At 34.3% G+C, this 24,570-nt stretch overlaps 1 protein-coding gene across 1 annotated transcript in view; it reads right to left on the bottom strand.

The window, feature by feature from the left end:
* The window catches only part of LOC150097202 (MAPK regulated corepressor interacting protein 2-like), an 85,299-nt gene that overhangs the window by 46,614 nt on the left and 14,115 nt on the right, over window positions 1-24,570 (bottom strand). The window contains exon 3 of the mRNA XM_090407135.1: window positions 11,965-12,077. Coding sequence (XP_090263261.1) covers window positions 11,965-12,077 — 113 coding nt within the window. The remainder of the gene's footprint in view (window positions 1-11,964; window positions 12,078-24,570) is intronic.

Genomic DNA, 24,570 nt, shown 5'->3' with positions numbered 1-24,570 from the left:
TCAACAACTTGAAATCACTTTACAACATGCAGAATCCTAAATAAAAATAACCCAAACAGAAAGCTGTTACTTTTATATAGTTTTTATATAATAACTTAGTAAACTAAAACAATTTCTGGCCTAGTAATTGTATAAAAGGATATTAAATATCCTTTCCTTTTTTTATCGCCAGATTCAAATCACCACCAGATTCAAATTTTTCTGAGAGTACTTATTAAAATATAACTGCCTTCATTTGCACTACTTGAAGTAGTGCATTTTAAGTATTTGCACTTTAAGTAGTGAACTCTGCTCAGGAGTCCATATATTTGCTTTTATTAGTCCTTGAATTAGGTTTCCTGAGCAGAGTTCATCTCTTAAGTAGTGCAAACCAAGGCAACACCTATGCTGAAAGTTATATGATCATAAACTCTCAGAAAAATTTGAATCTGGTGATAAAAAAAGAATGGATATTTAATATCATTTTATATAAAAACAACAAAAACTACTGGGCCCATTTCTATATGAACTGGAGAGCAATAAAGTTGCTTTCAGTTCTCACTGAATCAATCCAATATAGATTAATAATTACAATAAACTTCACACTTGTCTCCCTTTTAAAGAATGTCCTCTCTCAGTCTTCCATTACTAACTTTTCTATTAAATTCTGCTTAGTCTTCATATATTGAAGACACAGACACTCCATAATTCTCTTCCTGCTATGTTTTCTTTTTTTCTTTTCAAACACCTGAATGCTAAGCAATGTTCAATAATATTCTTTTCACTTCTGCACATACTCAGAAATACAGTAGAGAAACTTCTGTTCCAGAAAAACGCTATGTGCCATTATTATTGTATTTGGCACTGTGCTTGAAATGATAAGGTTCTTTTCATAGTGCAGGAAAGTTACTTTAATTACAACCTCATAATGAAACAAGTAAAATTTATAATAATTCTTCATTTCACAGAATTCAAAGTCAATTAATTACTTCTATAACATGAATAGAGCAGTGACTTTCACTTCTCTCATAATTGACAATCTACTAATTTAAAATTTAAAAAAAAAAAAAAACACATTTGTCTTAATACACCATCTATAAAATTACATTCTAATATTTAATTTAAATAAATTTTATTTTGACTGGAAGGCAATTTCAAGTAGTTATGTGGGTACACTTTAAAATGGGGAAATGGACAATGAAATTTGTTTGTGCCTATGGTCTCACAGAAGTTTCTCTTAAGGAAGAAGTGAAGGAAATTTTTGAGTCACTGAGGTAGGCAGCTGACATAAAGAAAAAGTGGTACTTGTAGGAGATCTAAACAGCAGAGTAGGAAGCGAATCTCATCAGGCATACAAAAACGTTTTAGGTCATTACAAATTGATTAGTCATTACTAACACCATGCTCCAACATAAAAGATGTGCACAAAGTTCACATGAAGAGAAGGTACAAGAAATAAAAAAGCCTCATTGACTATGTTGATAGTAATATCTCTATGCTAGTTCAGGATACAACAATGTACAGAGAATTTGAAACTGAAAGTAACCACTTAGTTTTAAGTAGGATAAAACTGAATATCACATTGAAAATAACAGTATGTAAAAAAGCTGAGCATCTTTTACAGGTAAACTACAGCCCATAGTATACAAACATTACTGAAGAAAGAATGATACAGATTGAAAACAAGACCCAAACCTTTGTCTCAGTGGCAAACTGTGAAGAAAACATTCACTGATTCAGCTAGGCAGGCATGTGGTGAAATTGTGTGCAAGGATAGAAAATGAGCATGGTGGACATACGAAGTTAAGGAAGCAGTCCTGGAAAAGCATACAGAAAGTTCCTAACAAATAAGTTGTTAGATGCTCTAAAAGAATACAGAAAAAAACCTAAGCTATGGGTGAAAGTTAGCAAAACAAAAGTCATAGGAAGCATTTGGTGAAAATATAGAAGGTAAATATCAGAAAGGTGGCAAAATGTCTGGAGCCCATTGAAAAAGCTTCATGAAAGATGATAAAGATGACATCAAAACTGAAGATAAGGATATCCAAGATGTCTGGAGTAATTACTTTGAAAGACTGTTAAACGAAACAGTGACAAAACAATATTAAAACATTTTCAAGAGGAATGCAAAGAGGAGTACATATCAATACTTGAGGTACAAAAAGCAGTCAAAAACTTGAAATGTGGAAAGACAGCTGTGGTACATGATATTTGACCAGAAATGTTCAAATATGTGGTATAAAAGTCCTGCAGTGACTAAACTGCACAATTCAGAGGGCCTGGTCAGAAGGTCAGATTCCAGATGATCGGAATAGAGTTCTCATAGTTCCCATCTATAAAAAAGGGAATAAAGCTGAATGTGAGAATTACACAGAAATTTCTCTACTAAGTGTTCCAGGTAATATTTATTGAAAAGAGGCTGAAAAAAATTATAGAAGAGAAACTGGGAAAAGAACAAGCTGGATTCATGCCAAATACAGGTTGTCAAGATCAAATTTCCACTTTATGACAAATAGTTGAGAAATCATGGGATTATGATAAAGATCAGTACTTAAATTTTGTATATCTGGAAAATGCATATGACAAGGTGCCCAGGAAAAAGCTTTTCAAAACACTAGTTATATGAGGTAAATAGCTAATTATATGAAGTAAATGGAACATTATACAGGGCAATACACAGTATATGCAAAGTGAAGGAGATACAGGAAGATGGTTTGATAAAATCAGGTGTAAGACAAGGATGCACATTATTTTCATTCTTATTCATCATTTGTATGAGTCACATTATAAAAATTTCTGCTGCATAGACCAAGTAAAACATTTCAACTATTTAGGCACAATTTATTGAGAAGATGTCAAGTTAAATTTGGAAATAGACAACAGAATAAGCAAAGCTGGTATGGCGAGAAGTGAGTTAAATAAATTTATATGGAATAAGAGAGAAATTAGCCAAAACACTAAACTAGCAGTATATAAGACAGTGTTCAAACCAGTTTTGAGCTATGGATCTGAATGGATTACAAACAAAGTACTCAATCAAAGATTAGAGACCACAATATATGAGAGTTCTTAGAAAAATTAGGGACCTGAACAAATGGCATCTAAACTAGCAGTATATAAGACAGTGTTCAAACCAGTTTTGAGCTATGGATCTGAGTGGATTACAAACAAAGTACTCAATCAAAGATTAGAGACCACAATATATGAGAGTTCTTAGAAAAATTAGGGGCCTGAACAAATGGCATCGATGGAAAAAAATCATTAAAAATGAAGACATTAGGAAGGAACTTGACATTGTTTGCATTCAAGAATGTGTCAGCAGGGCTAATCTAAGGTGGTATGGTCACTTAAATCAGCGCTTCCCAAACTGTGGGCGTATGTTTTGTTGAGGGGGGGGGGGGTGTGAAATAATGAAAACAAATTAAAAATGTTTTAAGACTAAGTAGATTTTTTTATTTTAAAAGAAACGTCTTTAACTTTTATTATTTTTTTGTTATTTTTTATATTTTAATGGAAAAATTCACACATTGGTGTTAGTTCACAAACTTTGCTTCCTGCGTATTTTGGCGCTTAATGAATATTAGTAAATATTGCTTATTCATATGTTTCATTTCAAAGCAGTGGTTAATTGTATTTACTTCGAATGCTCTCCAGGGAAGCTCCAAATCTTCCTGTCCCTTTCATCACGCATTCGTAATCAGGGACTGTTGATATTGACTTTATATACATATCAAAACTCGTTTTATATTATCACTGTCATCCGAGCTAGTTTTCTGTTACCAATAAGTTTCGCATATACTTCACACATGAAAAAAAGCTTAAACAATTTCATGTGGGGAGATAGTAACTCGCCTGCAGTGGTAAACAACACCCCTCCCTAACAGCCATTATACTGAAGAGGCAATAAAAACAAGTACTTTTATTATGCCAGTGAATAACTTATGAGGAGTCTGTGTAATATATTTCTCAACAAATAGTGCCATTAGAGACAACTGGGATAAAAACACATTAATGAATCACATGTCCCCTCATACAGAAACTATGCCGTATAGACTGAAACAAAACCATATGTTGCATGGGCAAACACAGTATCTAACTAAAAACTATTGTTATTAATTAGATGTGAGTTCGATTTCGCAAGCAGCAATAAAATTCAACCGAATGTGTTAAAATTCGTAAAAGTGTTAAAACTAAGTAATATATATATATAATGAATGTTATGGCAGTTTCACATATGGAATTCGGTTGAAGAGAGTTAGCATTTCAACTCAATTATTGGCTATGCTTTTATTTTTCGGTTGCACGATATTTTGTTAACACCGCACCAATCATCTGCACGTTTTAATAACCTGCCTTTGCTGCCTGTTTCGCGTTAGGCTTAATTACCGTAAAGGGAGAAAAGTCACAAAAGAGAAAAATGTTCCTGGTCCGGGGATTCCCTTATTCAGGCACACTAATTTCATGTTATCAGTCTGTGGTGTGCCAGTATCGGTAAGTGGTGATATTATTTGATCTATTCTACATTAAAAATTTTAACCCTGAGATGGATTAGTGGCTGATAAAAAAGTTAAAAAAATTCCCGCGAACAATCAGAAGAAACAGAAACAGACTCAAAAAAAGGACAGTATTTCATATTTTACCAGAACAGCCCGCATCGTCTTCAAAACCAAATGGTAAGAGGCAAAAAATGTAATATATGCATTTGATTTTTGCAGTATTCGCTGTGTATGTTTTGTATCAAATATAAATAGAATAAATATTAAAATAATATATCTCTCTAAGTATCTAATCTATCTAATAATATATCTAAAATATATAATATAAAATAATATAAAATATATATAAAACTATCTAATAATATATCTCACCCCTCTTAAAGGGGTGCTTAAGGGTCAAAGCTGTATAACTGAGAGGAGACCTCCACATAGCCTTTAAAGGAATGTGGAGAACCGACCAGGGCTTCTGACCTAATGTCCAATCCTCACCTTCTCGTGGTGCACCCTGTTGGGTATCTACTTTGATACTGAATGAACGAGGATGGGCTGGCAATTTGGGATTTAGCCGACCAAATTGTATTCTTATTGGTTAAACCAAAATAAAAAATGATGGTACAACATGACAAAATTTCATGCCGGCTGGGGCGTTGCCCGGTTAAACAAGGCCCCCGTGGTTTTCGCCAGGGAACCAGGGTGAACAGCGAAAAGTCAGCTACTGGAACAAATCTGAAAACAAACCCCAACTCAACATCACCAGAGTTAAAGATCGGTACCATCGACATAAGAAGCCTGAATGGCAAAGAAAGGGAGCTAGCTGAGGAATTAGATAAGTACCAGATCGACATAATAGGGGTGACTAAAACAAAAAAGACCAAAATTAGTGAGATTTTCTGAGCAATAAATACAAAATGTTATATTCAGGCAATGACAATCAAGGAAAAGAAGGAGCAGCCATAGTATTCAACACAAAATACGAGGCTAATCTTCTTGAATGGAAGTCAGTCTCAAGTAGAGTAATGTGGGCAAATATGAGAATGGGGAACTGGACAATGAGACTTATTTGTGCCTATGGTCCCACAGAAGGTTCTACTAAGGTAGAAGTGGAGGAATTTTTTGAGGCTTTAGAAAAAGCAACTGACACAATGAAAAAGGAAAAGTTGGTCCTTGTTGGGGATCTAAATAGTAGAGTAGGAAATGATCGTGAGACATACAAAAATATTTTGGGAAAATTTGGAGAAAAGAGCAAAGCTAATAATAATGGCAAATATCTGCTGGATTTCTGCTCAGGACATGGACTGGTTATTACTAACACCATTTCCAACATAAAAATGTGCACAAATTCACATGGAGAGAAGAGGCAAGGAATAAGAAAAATCTCATTGACTATGTTATTGTTGATAGTGATGTTTTCTCCCTAGTGCTGGACACCAGTGTACAGAGGATTTAAAATTGGAAGCGATCACTATTTACTCTTGAGCAGGATAAAATTGAATTTCATATTGAAAAGAATAACATGTAAGAAAGTTTTAAAGCGAATAAAAGTTGAGCAGCTCTCAGATATGAACTGTAGACTAAAATACAGAAATATTATTGAAAAGAAAATGAAAGAGTTTGATAACAGGAATCAAACCTTGGAGATTCAGTGGCAAACTCTGAAGGAAACATTGATTGATTCAGCCAGAGAGGCATGTGGTGAGGTTGTGTGCAAGGATAAAAAAATCAGAACTCCCTGGTGGACACAGGAAGTTAAAGAGGCAGTAAAGGAAAAGAAGAAAGCATATCAAAAGTTCCTGGCAAATAAGTCAGCTTCTACTCTTACAGAATACAGAGACAAATGTAAGAAAGCTAAACAGTGTGTAAAACTAGCTAAACAAAAGTCATGGGAGGACTTTGGCAAGAATATAGAAAATAAATATCAAGAAGGTGGCAAAATATTCTGGAGGTTGTTGAAGAAGCTTAGGAATGGAGGAAAGAGTGCTGTAAAAGGAATTAGAGATGATAAAGGTGAAATGAAAACAGGAGAAAAAGATATCCTTGAAGTATGGAGTAATTACTTTGAAAAACTGCTAAATGAAACAAGCAGTGATGACAGCACAGTGATAAAAAACACTGACCAGGCATGCAGTCAGGAATACATATCCATACTTGAAGTAGAAAAAGCCATCAAAGGCTTGAAATGTGGAAAGGCAGCAGGAGTAGATGATATTCGACCAGAAATGCTGAAGTATGGTGGTATAAGAGTCTTACAGTGGCTGCACTGCATAGTTCAGAAAGCCTGGACAGAGGGACGAATTCCCGATGATTGGAGTAGAGCTCTCATAGTACCCATATATAAAAAGGGAAATAAAACTGAATGTGAGAATTACAGAGGTATTTCCCTACTGAGTGTTCCTGGCAAGATCTATGCAAGTATACTAGAGAAACGGTTGAGAAGAATTGTGGAAGAAAAGCTTGGTGAAGAACAAGCTGGATTCAGGCCAAATAGAGGCTGTCAGGATCAGATCTTGACTTTACGACAAATAGTCGAGAAAGCACGGGAATATAACAAAGATCTGTATTTAAGTTTTGTCGATTTGGAAAAGGCATATGACAAGGTGCCAAGAGAGAAGCAATTCAATACGCTGCACTTATATGGTGTCAATGGGGCATTATATCAAGCAATACTTAGTCTTTATTTGAGTTGTGAGTCAGCAGTTAGAATTGAAGGAAGTACAGGAAGATGGTTTAATGTTAAATCTGGTGTGAGACAAGGATGTACATTATCCCCTCTGTTATTCATTATCTATATGGATCACATTATGAAGGAATGTGGTATTAAACCTGATATCAAAATTGGAGATGTTAATGTCAGCTCTTTGCTTTATGCGGATGATGTTATACTTCTAAATAAATCCGCTACAAGTCTGCAAGATTCTCTGACTAAATTGAATAGCTGTTGTAATAGATATGGTATGAAGGTCAGCAATAAAAAGACAAAGACAATGAAAATAGGCAGAATCATAGAAAATGTCAACTGTGTTGTGAATGGAGAACCTGTGGAACAAGTAAAACATTTCAGCTACTTAGGCATAATTTTTACTGAAGATGGTAAACTAAATATAGAAATAGACAACAGAATCAGCAAAGCTGGTATCGTGGGAAGTCAATTGAATAAATTCATATGGAATAAGAAAGAAATTAGTCAGAACACTAAATTAGCTTTATACAAGACTGTGTTCAAACCAATTTTAACTTATGGATCTGAGAGCTGGGTCAGAAGTAAAACACTTGACCAAAGACTAGAGACTGCAGATATGAGAGTCCTGAGAAAGATTAGAGGCGTGAACAGATGGCATCAATGGAAATATCATATTAAAAATGAGGATATTAGGAAAGAACTTGACATTGTCAGCATCCAGGAATGCGTTAGCAGAGCTAATCTCAGATGGTATGGTGACTTAAATAGAATGGGAGAGGAAAGATTAGCAAAACAAGTGTTCTCTGCCAGGTTGGCAGGAAAACGACCCAGAGGAAGACCAAGATATAGGTGGATTGATACGGTACAAAGTGCCTTAGACGATAGAAATATAAGATCTGATAATGTTGGAGTCTTGACAAGTAACAGACTGATTTGGAGGAAAATTGTAGATAGGAAGTTAGTAATGATGTAATTTTTTCATGTAGTACTGTCATATCCTGTACACCCCTTGAGGGTACATGGCAGGAATTTGATGATGATGATGATGATGATATATCTCTCTATTACGATTTTGTTTTGAGGGGGGCCGTGAAATATTTTAATTTTTGCAAAGGGGGCCCTGACATCCAGAAGTTTGGGAAACACTGACTTAAATGACAAGATGGCTAGAAAAAAGACGCAGAGGAAGACCAAGGTCTAAGTGGATTGATTCAGTCAAAAGTGCCTTAGAAGGACGAAATGTTACATACAATATTATTGTAGTGCTGACAAGTAATAGATTAATTTGGAGGAAAACTGTTGATAGATTATTAATAATGTAACTTAATCATATAGTGCTGTCATAGTAGCCTGAACTCCCTGAGGATACAAATCAGGGATACAAAGATGTCAACAGCGAAAACTACCGGCCTGGTTATCCGAGTGGTTAGAGTATCCACTCCTCAACCTACAGGTTGCAGGTTTGAAATGCACCGTGGGCATGGATGTTTGTAATTGTCTTTAGGTAGGAGATGAATTTCATCACCCAGTATGAGACACCTGAATGATCAAATTTGGAAAGGAATTAATTCATTCAGAATCTAACGAGTCAAAAATGTAAACAATGAGAAACTTGTATTTGGGCAAGAAAGGAAAACATATATTAACCTTAAGTAGAGCTGAAAGAAAGTTGATTTAGAAATGTGAAATTAATCCTGTTTACACAAAGTCATGAAAGGAATTCTGTATAAAAATGTAGTTAAAATAGAATATCCCATGCAGTGTATGTGAATTAATTGAGTGTAAGCTAAAGTCTAAAGGTCACGTCTTAGCCGTCCAGTGTAACTTATGGCCTAAGGCACAGAGAACTTATATGAAAGATGAAGCTCGAACGCGTTCTCGGAAGACGTCACGTGCGGAAGATGCGTGCCATGCGGAAAAATATAGTGGAGAGAGGGCGCCAAAGGAGGTGACATAAAGGGGGTTTGCCCCCCCCCTCTCTCTCAAGGCTTTTTTTGGTTCCTGTTTTTTTTTCTTTTTTTTCGTGGACGTTGGCTCTCTCTCCCGCCAGCTGGGCGATTCCGAATTGGCCGTAGAAGTTATGTGTCGTCTCCTGCAGATCGAGTGTCCTGGCAAGCTAACCCTTCATAGCAGGGCAGCTGAGCAAGACTGAAGAACAACGACATAACAGACCACTTTTCCACTTATTGAAGGTCTGAAGTGGCTTGAAAAAGTTTCATGATTAGTCTCTAAAGCAGGGTTTCTGAACTATGTAAAAAAATTACAAAAATAGAATAAAAAATATTCATAGTCCACTCACAGTTCTAATGTACTATAAGCATACAACCTTATGTGAGTGGGAATATAAAAAAAAAAAAAAGATAAAAATTACTTCTCAAAATGTCTTGCCCACAACATTGAAATAAATGTTAAAAATAACACTATATTATTAATTTCCTGAGTTAATTCATGTTTTAATTTTTAATTTATGGGATAACTGAATTTTTAATACAGATTCTTTATACAAACTGCCATCTTATAATATTCCACCTTCCCTTTATGAATGGATTGCCAGCTTCCTCAACAGCTGTTCAGTGCAGCACTTGGTGGATGGTTTCCTTTCATTGGATTATTCAATCAGTGCTGATGTGCCTCGGGGCTCTGTGCTTTCACTTATACTCATTATCCTCTGCATCAACGATTTCCACTCTCTGACATCCAATCCTATTCACACTTTGATGATGGACATGCCCTCCAACCCTCATTTTCAAACCTTAGTGGGACTCAAGTAATTCATGCTTCAAGATCTTTATATAATGCCTTGGATGGGGATTCGCCATTCTTGGGTTTGATGGGGATAGTCTGGTGGAATGCTACTGAAATACATTCCTGTCTCATTTTGCCCAGAAGGAGGACTGCGTTTCACTCTCCCTCATTTTTGACAACATCCTGCACACCCAGGTTTTCTTTTCTTAAATTGGCTTTCACATCTAGCCTGTCCTGGTGCAGGCACATTGAGTTCATAGCTTCATCTGCCTGAGAAAGGCTTGGTGTTCTTTTTCATTCTAGACAGTACTTCTCTCCTGCTCAATTGCTGATACTTTGTAAAGCTCAGATCATCCACCTGACCTTAGAATATTGTTCCCACATTTGGGGTGGTGCACCTAGGACCTCCATCAGAATACGTGACTGTATATAGAAGAGAGCAGTCCACTTAACTGGTGACTCCCCTCTCTCTGGTTGCTTTCCCATGTACACCCTGTTGTTGTATTATGTCATTTATTTAGGTCCACAGGCACTGCTCCACCTACTGTGTATTAGTCACATGACTAATACACATAACATAATAGCTCATGACTCACATGAGCAGCTTAACTGTAATATTAGTTCACACCAATATTACAGTTAAGCTCCAAACTCTAACAAAAACCAAACTGCAAACAAAACTCTTTTGTTGTTTCTTGAAGACTAAGGTCTTCAAAAAACAACAAAACACATCTTCTTTTAACCACTTGCCCACACATAGCAGTGTCATGTCATAGGTCTTGGGATCTCTCATGTGTAGGACTGATATATACACAAAGGCTTTGACAGAATACAGTATCGAAGGCTATCACATAAATTGCAGAATATGGAATTGGAATATAAACTTTTAGCTTGGTAAGAGGATGGCAGTGAAACTTGGGCAATAAAAGAAGAATAAAAACAGGTGAAATGAGATTAATGAGAACTGCAAAATATTCATTATTAGACAAACAAACAAAAAAAAAAAATGAAGATATTTTAAAAGAACTAAAAATAAAATCAATAGAAGAAAAACTAAACAATTACAAACAAAATTGGATAGAATATGTAAAGCAAATGGCCAACACCAGATATCCAAAACAATTAATAAAATATAAACCAACTGGAAAGAAAAGGCCAGATAGACCTCAAAAGAGGATATTAGATGGATAATGAGACTGGAACAGACCAATATAGTCTATATCTGTAATTAGCCTCAAAAGAGGATATTAGATGAATAATGAGACTGGAACAGACCAATATAATCTATATCTATAATTAGCATTATGATGATGAGGATGGCTGGCTGACATCAAAAAATGATGCACGTAAGAAAGCTTCGGCAAGATTTGAGCTGATCAGACACCACCTCAAATCAATGAATAACAATGGGCATTGTTATTCAAATATTATTATTATTATTATAAAAACCTCCATGAAGTGAAAGACTCATTGTGGAAAAAATAAAATTAAAAAACTAACATTAATAAATCTGCACTTGTCTTTTATAGCTCGCCTATCCTCCACAAAATTAAAGGCAAACCTCATAGAAAGAAAGCCCTTTAATTCAATCTTTATATTAATGATAGATGGAGAGTTTTGATGGGCATGCAGCTATCTGCTAATGATGCAAAGATAGGTAGGTTGATCAGAAATGAAATTGATTAGGTTAATGACATTGAAATTGAAAGCCAATTTCAATGTCAGTTTGCCATAACAATTGGCAATCTGATCAAATAAATCCAACACAAAACCATTCAGCATTTGCATAGGTCTACTGAACTAGCTTCAGAACATTATTGATATGCCTACCTACTAATACTCTTTTCTCTTCTTCCTTCTGAGCTTCTTTTCAGTACTGCTGATTGCAGTTCCACTGCTGGGTTTAGAAATGAATGACTTCTTAGATTTACCTGTACTGGCACAACTATCACTGAATGCTGAAAGAATTTTATTAGACAAATCTTATCCTAATAATGTGTAAAGGAAAATCAACACTTTACAGAGCACAAATGAAACAAAGGAAATGATGCGGGAAACTTAACTTACATTCATCAATATATTTAATTATTTCTTCATGCTGAGGAGTTATTGTCTCTTGATGGTTCTTTTGAAGATGCAATCTCCTTCCATTAACTTGTTGAAATATAGGTTTAGGGGAACTAAAAAAACCCAAAAAAATCTGGTTACAAAATGAAATGCTACTATTTGAAAATATTATTCAATAATTAGCAGAAATTAACAATATTTGTGAGCAAATTTTAGGTTATTGGAGCACCACACAATTTAAAGTACTTTAGTTTATATTTCATTCAAACTATTACACAATGGTAGTTTATTTATTACTCAGCAACAGTATGTAATTATCTCGATTTTAATATGTTCTTATGATATTTTCAGTTCTAAACAGTAGCAAAAGATCCACATTCAGTTCAAATAAACATCACATGAAATTTTATATGCAAATTAAACATAACTCTGGTATAACCATACCAAAAACTTACCTTACAGATTTTTGTTCCCTCTAAAAAGACAGACTTGTTGCAATGAATTTATTTTTTATCCCTAACAATGATAGCAAAATACCAATATCAGAACACTTAGGTGTTAAAAGATGACTGAAGTTTTACTAATTCATATCCCTAGAAGAATATTATCACTAACTACTCTCCAAATATAATATCACTACTTCTAAGATGCAAAAGGGTTAACGTGAGGAATCAAATTATCTGAACTGTCTAGATGACAATTATAACTTGATGTTCTTCTTTGACAAGTCAAAGTCCTAACTTTACTTTTTTTGATGGCACCATATTATTATTATTCAGGCCTCCATGGAGTCAAAAGACTCATCGTGGGAGGTCCTTCCTAAGGACATAAAGTCTGTCAAGACTCATCGAGGGGAGGTCCCCCCCCCCTAAGAAACACAAAGTCTATAATACCACTTCTTAAACTCATTGACATATGTCTGAGGATCTTATGTGAAAGAATGATGATATATTATATTGCCAATTTTTTTACAAAAAATTCATCCCAGAATCACATTTATCTTGAAAGCAGAATATGAAAGCACATTATCCTTATTAATGTTTACATTCAATGTGAAACTGATGGCTTGCTTTCTTCTTATGTACACTGAAAACGGATGGTCACAAGTCAATATCGTACACCATTCTTTTGTATATCATCTTCATAAACAGTATGACGCTATTGATTTTACTAACCAGAGCCATAAATATCTGTTTCTCTAAGGATTCCACAACCAGATATCTCGGAAATCAAGATCCCAAAAATGGCATAGCATTTTCCTACCCACCCTGATGAATAAAGAGTTCTAATTCTGGCTGTTTCTGTATTTTCCATGCAGAGAATACTGCATGGAAAACTATTACATAAGTTGAAGCAAATTGGAATGGATAGGCAGATGGCTGATAGACAGAGGGTGGTGTATGGTGGAGTGGATCAAAGCAAATGAGGATGACTAGTGCAGTGTCCCAAGGGTGTGTAATAGGATCACTATTCTTTAATTTATACAGTAATGACATAATAGAATATTTGAGGGGGGAATATCCAGTTGTTTGCTGATGATGATGCGAAAGTTGACAGGACAATAGTTGATAATGGTGATGTAGATATCTTGCAGGATGATTTAACTATATTAGCAGTGTAGGTAAAGGACTAAGGTTTTCAGTTTAATGTTCTTAAATGTAAGGTGATGCACTTTCGGATGAAAGAGTTATATACTTCGTATCATACTGACGGTACTAGATTACAGAAAACTGATGAGGCTAGAGATCTGGGGGGGGGGGGTTGAGATTTCAAATTCAGAGGACATATTGCAAGAGTTGGCAAAATAGCTTAGATGATTACTTGGATGTCGAAAAATGCACTGACAAGTAAAGATAGGGAGGTTATTCGACCATATGTTGGCTAATGTGCACAGATTTGGTGACCTGCATTTCTAGAGGACCGAGAGGTGGCGGAGAGGATTTAGAGATAAGGTGACTAACCTCATGATAGGTCTGTGGACTGCTCCCTATGAGGATAAATTGAAGGTGTGGGAGTTGCAGAGTTTAGCTAACAGGCAGAAGAGAGAAGATATGATAGAAACTTAAATTACTGAAGGAATTCTATAATACTGACACAAAAGAAATGTTTCAATACATGGGAAGTAAAGGGAAAACTAGGAGATCACACTTGGAAGTTGTCTAAGAATGTGGTTAGCATTGTGTGAGGAATAGGTTCTTTACATGGAAAAGTGGTGAATGAATGGGATGGATTGCCAGAGGTGGTTATGAACATCCCAATAGTGAATAAGTTTAACGAGATGTATGACAGGCACTATGTTAATGCATAGTGTGGGTTTCCCACAATGAGTCTCGATTCCATGAGGTACCTGCTGTATGAGTAACAATAATCATCATCATCAAATTCATGACATGTACCCTCACATGGGATGTACAGGATATTATAATAGTACTTCAGGAAAAACTTACATCACCGCTAACTTCCTATCAACAATTTTCCTCAAAATTAATCTGTTGCCTATCAAGATTCCAACATTATCAGATCTTATATTTCTGCCTTCTAAGGCATTTCTTATTATATCAATCCACTTACATCTGGGTCTTTTTCCTGCCAACCTGGCAGAGAATACTTGTTTTGCTAACCTTTCCTCTCCCACTGATTTTGTAGAATTTGTTGTTTTTCATTAAATGACCATACCACCTGAGATGATTAGCTCTGCAAACACATTCCTGGATGCCAACAATATCAAGTTCTTTCCTAATATCCTCATTTTTAATATGATGTACATTATCAGATGCCACCTGTTCATGCCCCTAATCTTTCTCAGGACTCTTATATCTCTGATCTCTACCCTTGGTCAAATGTTTTATTTCTCACCCAGCTTTGAGATCCATATGTTAAAATTGGTTTGAGCACTGTCTTGCATACAGTTAATTTAATGTTTTGACTAATTTCTCTCTCCCATTCTGTTTAAGTGACCATACCACCTGAGATTAGCTCTGCTAATGCATTCCTGGATGCCGACAATGTCAAGTTCTTTCTTAATATCCTCGTTTTTAATATGATATTGCCATTGATGCCATCTGTTCACGCCTCTAATCTTTCTCAGGACTCTCATATCTGTGGTCTCTAGTCTTTAGTCAAGTGTTTTACTTCTGATCCAGCTCTCAGATCCAGAAGTTAAAACTGGTTCGAAGACTGTTTTGTATACAGCTAATTTAGTGTTCCGACTAATTTCTCTCTTATTCCATATGAATTTATTCAATTGACTTCCTACCATACCAGCTTTGTTGATTCTGTTGTCTATTTCCATATTTAATTTACCATCTTCAGTAAAAATTGTGCCTAAGTAGCTGAAATGTTTTACTTGTTCCACAGGTTCCCCGTTCACAACACAGTTGACATTTTCAACAATTCTACCTATTTTCATTGTCTTTGTCTTTTTAATGCTCACCTTCATACCATATCTATTACAACAGTTATTCAATTTAGTCAGGGACTCTTGCAAACTTGTAGTGGATTTAATTAGAAGTATAACATCGTCCACATAAAGCAAAGAACTGACATTAACATCTCCAATTCTGATATCATGTTTAATACCACTTTCCTTCATAATGTGATTCATATAGATAATGAATAACAGAGGGGATAATGCACATCCTTGTCTCACACCAGATTTAACATTAAACCATCTTCCTGTACTTCCTTCAATTCTAACTGCCGACTTACAACTCAAATACAGACTAAGTATTGCTTGATATAATGTCCCATTGACACATATAACTGTAGCGTGTTCAATAGCTTCTCTCTCTCTCTCTCTCTCTTGGCACCTTGTCATATGCCTTTTCCAGATCGACAAAACTTAAATACAGATCTTTGTTATATTCCCATGCTTTCTCAACTATTTGTCGTAAAGTGAAGATCTGATCCTGACAGCCTCTATTTGGCCTGAATCCAGCTTGTTCTTCACCAAGCTTTTCTTCCACAATTCTTCTCAACCGTTTCTCAAGTATGCTTGCATAGATCTTGCCAGGAACACTCACTCTGTAATTCTCACATTCAGTTTTATTTCCCTTTTTATATATGGGTACTATTAGAGCTCTACTCCAATCATTGGGAATTCGTCTCACTGTCCAAGCTTTCTGAACTATGCAGTGCGGCCACTGTAAGACTTTTATACCACCATATTTCAGCATTTCTGGTCGAATATCATCTACTCCTGCTCAGTGTTGCGCTGTGGGTAGGAGGCGGCCTTGTGCAAAACTTTTTTTCAGCACCCCCATAAAATAAGTTTCCATGAAAAATTTTTGCGAAAAATTTTACTTTGTTAAAAGTACAAAACAGTTTATACGCATACATAAAAATAAGGAATTTTTAATGATAAAAATTTTCAAAAATGTTTATTCCTTGATATATAAATACAACAGAATGCGTGTGTGTATATATATGTGTGTGTGTGTGTGTGTGTGTGTGTGTGTGTGTGTGTGTGTGTGTGTGTGTGTGTGTGTGTAGAAAGTATTTTACCTTGGGTATAATAAATGTTAAAGATACCAAGCTCTTTTAAACCTGGTTTTACTCCATTACCCAAGTAAGCAAACAGACAAACAAGTCAAGTTTGCACCTGGAGTAAAACCAGGTTTAAAATAGCTTGGTATCTTTAACATATACATATATATATAAATAAAAATTACTTTTATTTTAATATAAAAAGAAATATTACATAACAAAGATAATTTGGAGATATACTTTTAATTACGTAACAATTAGGATAAATGTAGATTTATCTTACATATTTATCCATCTTGCTTTAGCCGCCACAAAATTTTTAACAATATCTTTAATTTTTAATAATTTTTTATCTTTAATTTTTAATAATGTCTAATGAATCCATATTATTATTTTCAATTGATATAATTGATAAATCCATTAGACGCTCTCCAGACATTGTTGACCACAAATAATTTTTTATTAATTTCAGTTTTGAAAAACTTCTTTCCCCTGATGCTACGGATATTGGTAATGTTAAATAAATACGCATAGCGATTGCAGTATTGGAAAACGTGTCGGTTAATTTATTTTTGTATATATAATTTAAAACATTCTGAGGAGCAGACTCTTTTGTAATAAAACATTGCAAAGTTTTTAATTCTTCACATAAAGTCATACCATCAATATCGCAATTGATGGTATGACTTTATTGTCGTTCATTAATCTTGATTGTCGCTCAGTTTTAAGTGCAAATCTTTACACTGTTTCATTAAATCTTCATCGCTCCAATCTTTTAATGCTATTGTCTCTTATAACTTTAAAGTCCTTGCTCTGTTGTTTTAAGAGTGTGAATCTTTCCGTGACTGAAGTTATTGTCGTGTCTAAAATTGCGAAGAAAAAATTTATTTTTTAGGATCATGCGTTGTCTCATGTGATGCTTTGTAACCAAACATTTTTGTTTTTGTTCTTTTGTGAATGTCTGGAAAAATAGGATCAATATTAAGATCGTTTGCTACTTCTTTTGCAGTTCTAATAATATTTTCAAAATATTGGTCTGTTCAGCGAGTATTTAATTCTTGTATAACATAATCAAGATTTTCTGTAATTTTTCCTATATCAAATGTCGGATTCTACATTATTTTGCTTGCAACATTTACGAGACTTAAGATTTCATACCAAACATGAACAGCACAAATAAATTTAAACAAATAAATCTTTGAAATTAAGTTGTCTCTGCCTGAACTCTAGAATCGATATCTTTAGTTTCATCTTCCGTAATATCAAAAAGATCCTGGTAAATTTCCTTGATATTATTTTTAAGTGGCTTTATTGCTTCTACTCTACTTTCCTACCTAGTAGCAGAAAGTGGTTTTAAATTTAAAACACAAATACGTTTTTAGTCCAACGCTTTACAGATATTGAAAAATAATTATATCATTCCTGTATTATCCCCCCCCCCCCAAAAAAAAAAATTTACAGTTTCACAGGATATCTTACTACATCATAACTACCAAATTTAATGAACGAGCAGCATACAGAATAAAAAAAAAACCTTGATTTTATTTCAAGGATTTTTATCTGCAGTCCATCATGTTTACCTCGCATAGAGGAACAGTTCATTTGTTTGCGGATGATGCGAAGTTGGGTAGGGCAATAGTGAATGCAGATGACGTCAAAATTTTGCAGGATGATTTTGATAGATTGGAGATCTGGGCTAAGGAGAATGGATGTCAATTTAATGTGGCAAAATGTAAGGTTATGCATTTTGGGGTGAAAAGATTGGCGGCAGTTTACTGCATTGGTGGAACCGTGCTCCAGGAAATTGATGAGGCAAGAGATTTAGGAGTGTTGATGGATAAGGAATTGAAATTTAGGGGACACATTGCAAAAGTGGCCAAATCAGCTCATCAAATCACTTGGTTGCTAAAGAATACGTTGACAAGCAGGTTATTGTTCCTCTGTATCAAGCCTTGATAAGACCCCATCTCGACTACTGAGCTCAGATTTGGTCACCTAGGTTTCTTCTTGATGGGGAGGAGGTGGAGAGGATCCAGAGGTGAGTGACCAAGATGATAGCAGGTCTGTGGAATGAACCGTATGAGAACAGGTTGAGGATTTGAGGGTTGCAAAAATTGGTTGATAGGCGGAGGAGGGGAGATATGATTGAGACATTCAAATTACTGAAGGGTTTCTATAAAATTAATTCAGAAGATATTTTTGAGAACAGGGCTGGTTGTGGGAGGACTAGGGGACATCCATGGAAACTGGGCAAAAGTGTGGTTAGTAAAGGTGTTAGAGCTGGGTTCTTTACTTTTAGAGTAGTGAATGAGTGGAATGCGCTCCCTGAGTCTGAGGTGGATGCTGTGACAGTGAATGAGTTTAAGGCGAGGTATGATAGATACTGTATTAATGTCGAATAGTTGTGATGAATATGATTTGGGGCCTCCCTCGATGAGTCTAATGACTCCCTGGAGTTGCCCGTAATAATAGTAATATTTGAACAATTAACATAAGCTTGGCCGTGTAAATCAGAAATGTTAATATTCAATAATTTTAAATAATTTTTTATAAATTCAAATAGTCCTTGCCCAGTGGTATCTTCTACAGATTGAAAACCCAAAAAATTTTCATGAATTTCTGCTATATTTGTATCTTTATTTTGATTAACAAATCTAATAACAATAGATAATTGTTCTGTGTGGCTTATATCCAGAATAGTGTCAAGAATTAAAGAATAATATTTCATCTCTTTAACCATTTCTAAACTTTTTTGTTTTATAGCTTCAGAAATTATACGGATGATTTCATTTTGTATTTTATCACCTAAATAATGAGCAATGTTCCTTTTTTGTGATGTTTGAATGCGATGCAAATGTTCTGCCATTATCGAATCAAATTTAGTAACAGTTTCTACTAACTTTAAAAAATTGCCATTATCATTTTCAAAAAGATTTTGTGAAGAACCTCTAAAAGCTATACACTGTCTTGATAAATATTGTATTATGTAGATTAACCGTTCTATAACAGATTGCCAATATTTTTTCTCAGTTTCTTATAATCTTTGTTGTGTGTAATCAATAATGCATTTCTTAATCAACGACATTTTAATTTCGCTGTATTTTGAACAGTTTTTAATGATCGCGGAACTTGTCTCGTGTATTTTTACTATGATTCAAATGTTGCTAATCGTTACAACCGTATTCGTTAGTAAGTTGGGAATTTTGACTACCAAATATTTTGCAATAATAACAGAAAACCGAATTTCGTGATTCTGAATAAACTAAATAACTTCGTAAAAGTTTTTCTCCATTTGCTAAAGTTCGATGATAGTACGAATCAAAAAACTTGCGGCCAGATTCATCTTTGGGAAATTCCTTATTAACTACTTGACGCGGGCAATGCTCAACTAAACAATCTCTAACTTTGGTAGTTATGATTCGGCCAAGTACCTGGATCATTAACATTAAAATTTAAGTAAAATTTGAAGTTTCATGTTTTGCTGAATCAAAATCCAATATTTCTTCTGCTGCAACTTCTGTAGCCAGTCCAGTCAAGCCAGTTTCATTTTCGCATGTAACATTTGTTTCTTCATAGTTATTTTGTGTCCTCTCTTTTTCTGTAGTAGAGCTACATGGAGTACTTGCTTCGTCAGAACTTTCTGTTCTTCGTTTTTTATGTGGTCCTGAAGTTAAAAATTTATGCAGCGATCTAGCCAATTTATGTTCCAGTTGTACTCATTGCAATTGTCTTTTCCTGTTTTTTGCACCATATAACTTCTGTGGCTTTTCCCCCCGACATCTGGGGGTTAACACATTTGGTTAGACTTTAAAATAAAAAGAGCGTTAAAAGTTGTCCACCAAAATAAATAATAATTGTTGAAATTTTCTCTTAAATTTATTTTTTAACCCTCATTATTTCTAAGGTGAATGGCCCAAAACTGAGTATTTTTTTACTACAGAATTTGATTTTTCAGATGTTTTGAATAATAAATATGCTTACATTTTAGGTATTTTTTTTTGAAAATTAACTTGCAGAGATATTAGGCACTGATTGATTTCTCAGTGATATTTATTTAATATTTTTTACATTCTGGTAATTGTTTTATTTTCTAGACGTCACCCATAAGATAAAAATCTTTTGTTTTCAAAATAAGACAATTAACTAAAATGAAACAATGAAACTGATTTTCAAACTTAGCAAAAATATAATAGATGTACTTACTTTACGTGAATAATAATCCAAATTCACAAAAACAAGTTAAAAATTGTCCCAAGTCACTTAAATACAGAATACACTCGATATATTTCACATTCAAAATTGAAATGATACTGAAAAAAATGTACGAAGTGCATATTTGGATAGACGCTATTTCGTCTATCCAAATTCGAAGTTGAATTTAAGAAAACAAACATCGTACTATACACCTATGTTTCATACTAAAGATTTGGATAGATCAGTGTTTTTGAAACTTCAGATATCTGTGTACCCCATTCTTTAATTTTCATTATTACCAAGTACCTTTTCAAAATACCCTTATCAAAATAATAATAATAAATATATTTCATTGTAAATGTCTGTTTTTTTTTTAAATTTAGATGTACATTTAAACAAAAAAAAAAAAAAGATTTATTTTTAATAGAACAAAATTTATAAAGATACTATACATTTTTACTTAATATAAATAATTTATCATCAATGAGACAAGTGAAATTGCCTATTTCTATATCTGTTATATTGCTCTCTTTTCTGCGTTTTATAAATCCAATCTTTAACCAATGATCCATACTTAAGAAACTGAAAGCTAAAAAAATTACCGTATTTACTCGACTATAACTCGCATTTTTTTACCCACAATTAAAGCCTAAAAAATCGTGGTAGGAGATATATGTGGGGATTTTCGGAAACTAAAGTTTTCAGGGAAAAAAATGAAAATGGGTATGACTTACCAAGAAGCTTCTATTCTCCATCACTTCTTCTGTCGTCGAGAGCGGTTTTCTTGTGTGCAATCAAAATTATCTACCCAAATAGAGTCATTTTCTTTCCCATTATATCAAGCAAAAATTACAAGTAATTTAAGACTTGAGATACCTAATGAACAATCCTTGACAAATTACTAATGAGAACTGAAAGATGTGCATGATTGTAGGCCAGTAGAGTAAAAGCAACTATTAAAAAGTGCATGTGATTGGTGCGATATTAACAAAAGATCGCGTGACCCAAACAAAACAAGCTAACAATTGAATTGAAATGCTAATTCTCTTAAACCGATTTCCATAATATCTGAAATGCATTCACTATATATTTCTTAGTTTTAACACGTTCATGACTGGGTAGTGTCAAGCAAAACCATATGCTGCACATGCAACATGTGGTTTGCTCCAGTCTATACAGCAGTTTCTGTTGGAGGGGAGATGTGATTATTAGTTAGTGTTTATATATTGCCTCTAATTGACAAATGGCACTATTTGTTGAGAAATATATTACACCATCTGCAAATGTCAGTGAACCTTATTCACTGCCATGATAAAACTAATTGCTTTTCATGTTTTTGCAGTGTAGTTGCTGTTGTGGAGGGGGTATTGTTTACTGCAGGGAGTAAAATGTGAAAGTCGGGGGCGATAGTGATTCGTAATTTGCGTAGGAGAATTCATGCATAACATAATTTAATATATATATATATATATATATATATATATATATATATATATATATATATATATATATATATATAGACTATAAAAGTTTATGAAATTCACATCGTATGATAGTTTATGGGTTGTTTCCTTAAGTATCTAATAAGTGGGTTCTAAAATGTTGAGTTTTAGTATGTATGACTGTAATTTTTTATTAATAAAATATAATAAGCACATATTTAACTGTCAATGGGAACTGGTGCCGTTTTTATTTGCTAAACTAAACGCTGTATTTTTGTAAAACATCATGTTGCCGTAATATGGCTGAACGAGCGCCCTTATTAAGCAGCGCCATTAGGCAGGCTGCCTCTATGCTACCCCTGTCGACGGTATGAATTCACAGTCTGTCTTAAACTAACAATTTCCATTAAAAATATAATAACCAATCGAGAATTATGTATATTATTTCTGGGAAAACTCCCATGTTACTCCTCTTAATAAACCATTATAATTACAGCTATTTTGCCTGCTTCAGTTTAGGAGTGCCCCTGTTTAAATGTCATTGGCTATTTACTCATGGATTCTTAGGGCATTGTGAGTGTAAATGTACCAAAAAGTATATGTAGCATAAGGAATAGAAATTTACACATACCTTTTTCTGGGTGTTGCGGCTTTTCCTCTCTTCTGCGATGTTGAAAAACTACTGAGTATGTGAGGGGGGGGGTAGGCAATTTGGTAGAATTAAGTTAGAAAAACCCGGGTTTTTTTCAGTAAAATATATAAACATATATATTATATTATATAGGATGGGGAAAAGGTGAAAGGGTTGATTTTTTAAAATAGGGAGGGGGAAGGGGAAAGAACCCGGAAAAAAAACCCGGGTTTTTCTAACTTAATTCTACCAAATTGCCTACCCCCCCACACACACACCCAGTAGTTTTTCGACATCACAGAAGAGAGGAAAAGCTGCAACACCCAGAAATTTCTATTCCTTATGCTACATATACTTTTTGGTACATTTGAACTCACAATGCCCTAAGAATCCATGAGTAAATAGCCAATGACATTTATAACAATCGAGAATATTTATACAATTTTTGCTGAGTCGATGCTTACTCTGTGAAATAAAATCTGTGGTAATATTGATAACGTTTCACTTCAAACAAATTATAAAAAACTGGTGTTGTCTAGAAGTGTTGTTAGATTATTTAGAATTCATAATAATTTGACTGATTTAAAATTTTTCATTTTTATTGCATTAACTATAATTTGTAATTGTGATATTTATATAGTACGATATAATTCAAGAATAAGAAAATTATATATATATATATATATATACACATATACATGTATATTTTTTATTTCCCCGTCGTGAAATGGTGCCCCTATCTTCAAGCGCCCTTTTAAGGCGCACAATCTGCACAACCGCACGGCTTGGCCCTGCTCCTGCTGCCTTTCCACGTTTCAAGCCTTTGATGGTTTTTTTCTACTTCAAGTATGGATGTGTATTCCTGACTGTATGCTTGCTGTGTTTTTACCACTGTGCTATCACTGCTTGTTTCATTTAGCAATTTTTAGAGGTAATTATTCCATACTTCAAGGATATCTTTTTCTCCTGTTTTCATGTAACCTTTATCATTTCTAACTCCTTTTACACTTTTTCCTCCATTTCTAAGCTTCTTCAACAACCTCCAGAATATCTTACCACCTACTTGATATTTATTTTCTATGTTCTTGTCAAAGTCCTCCTATGACTTTTTTTAGCTAGTTTTACACAGTGTTTAGCTTTCTTACATTTGTCTCTGTATTCTCCAAGAGCACAAGCTGACTTATTTGCCAGGAACTTTTGATATGCTTTCTTCTTTTCCTTCACTGCCTCTTTGCGGAGAACCGATCAGGGCTTCTGACCTAATGTCCAATCCTCACCTTCTCGTGGTGCACCCTGTTGGGTATCTACCTGGATACTGAACGAACAAGGATGGGCTGGCAATTTGGGATTTAGCCAACCAAATTGTATTCTTATTGGCTTAAAACAATATAGAAAATGATAGTACAACATGACAAATAATATATCATCTTCACTAAAAATTGTGCCTAAGTAGCTGAAATGTTTTATTTGTTCTATAGGTTCTCCATTCATATATATAGTTGATATTTTCAATGTTTCTGCTTACTTTCATGGTCTTGTTATAGCTGATTTTCATATCAAATTTATTACAACAGTTATTCAATTTAGTCAGGGAATCATGCAGCCTTGTAGTGGATTTATTTAAAAGTATAACATAATCTGCATAAAGTAAAGAGCTGAGATTAACACCTCCAATTCTGATATCAGGTTTTAGACCACTTTCCTTCATAATGTGATCCATATAGATAATGAATAACAGATGAGATAACGTACATCCTTGTCTGACACCAGATTTAACAACAGACCATCTTCCTGTACTTCCTTCAGTTCTAACTGCTGACTTACAACTCAAATAAAGACTAAGTATTGCTTGAG

Source organism: Typopeltis vanoorti, chromosome 17 (genome assembly GCF_054136105.1).
Source record: "Typopeltis vanoorti isolate ZY-2024b chromosome 17, IOZ_Tvanoo_1.0, whole genome shotgun sequence".
Lineage (NCBI taxonomy): Eukaryota > Metazoa > Arthropoda > Arachnida > Uropygi > Thelyphonidae > Typopeltis > Typopeltis vanoorti.
The sequence above is the reverse complement of the archived record's forward strand: the minus strand, read 5'-3'. Positions and strand labels throughout refer to the sequence as shown.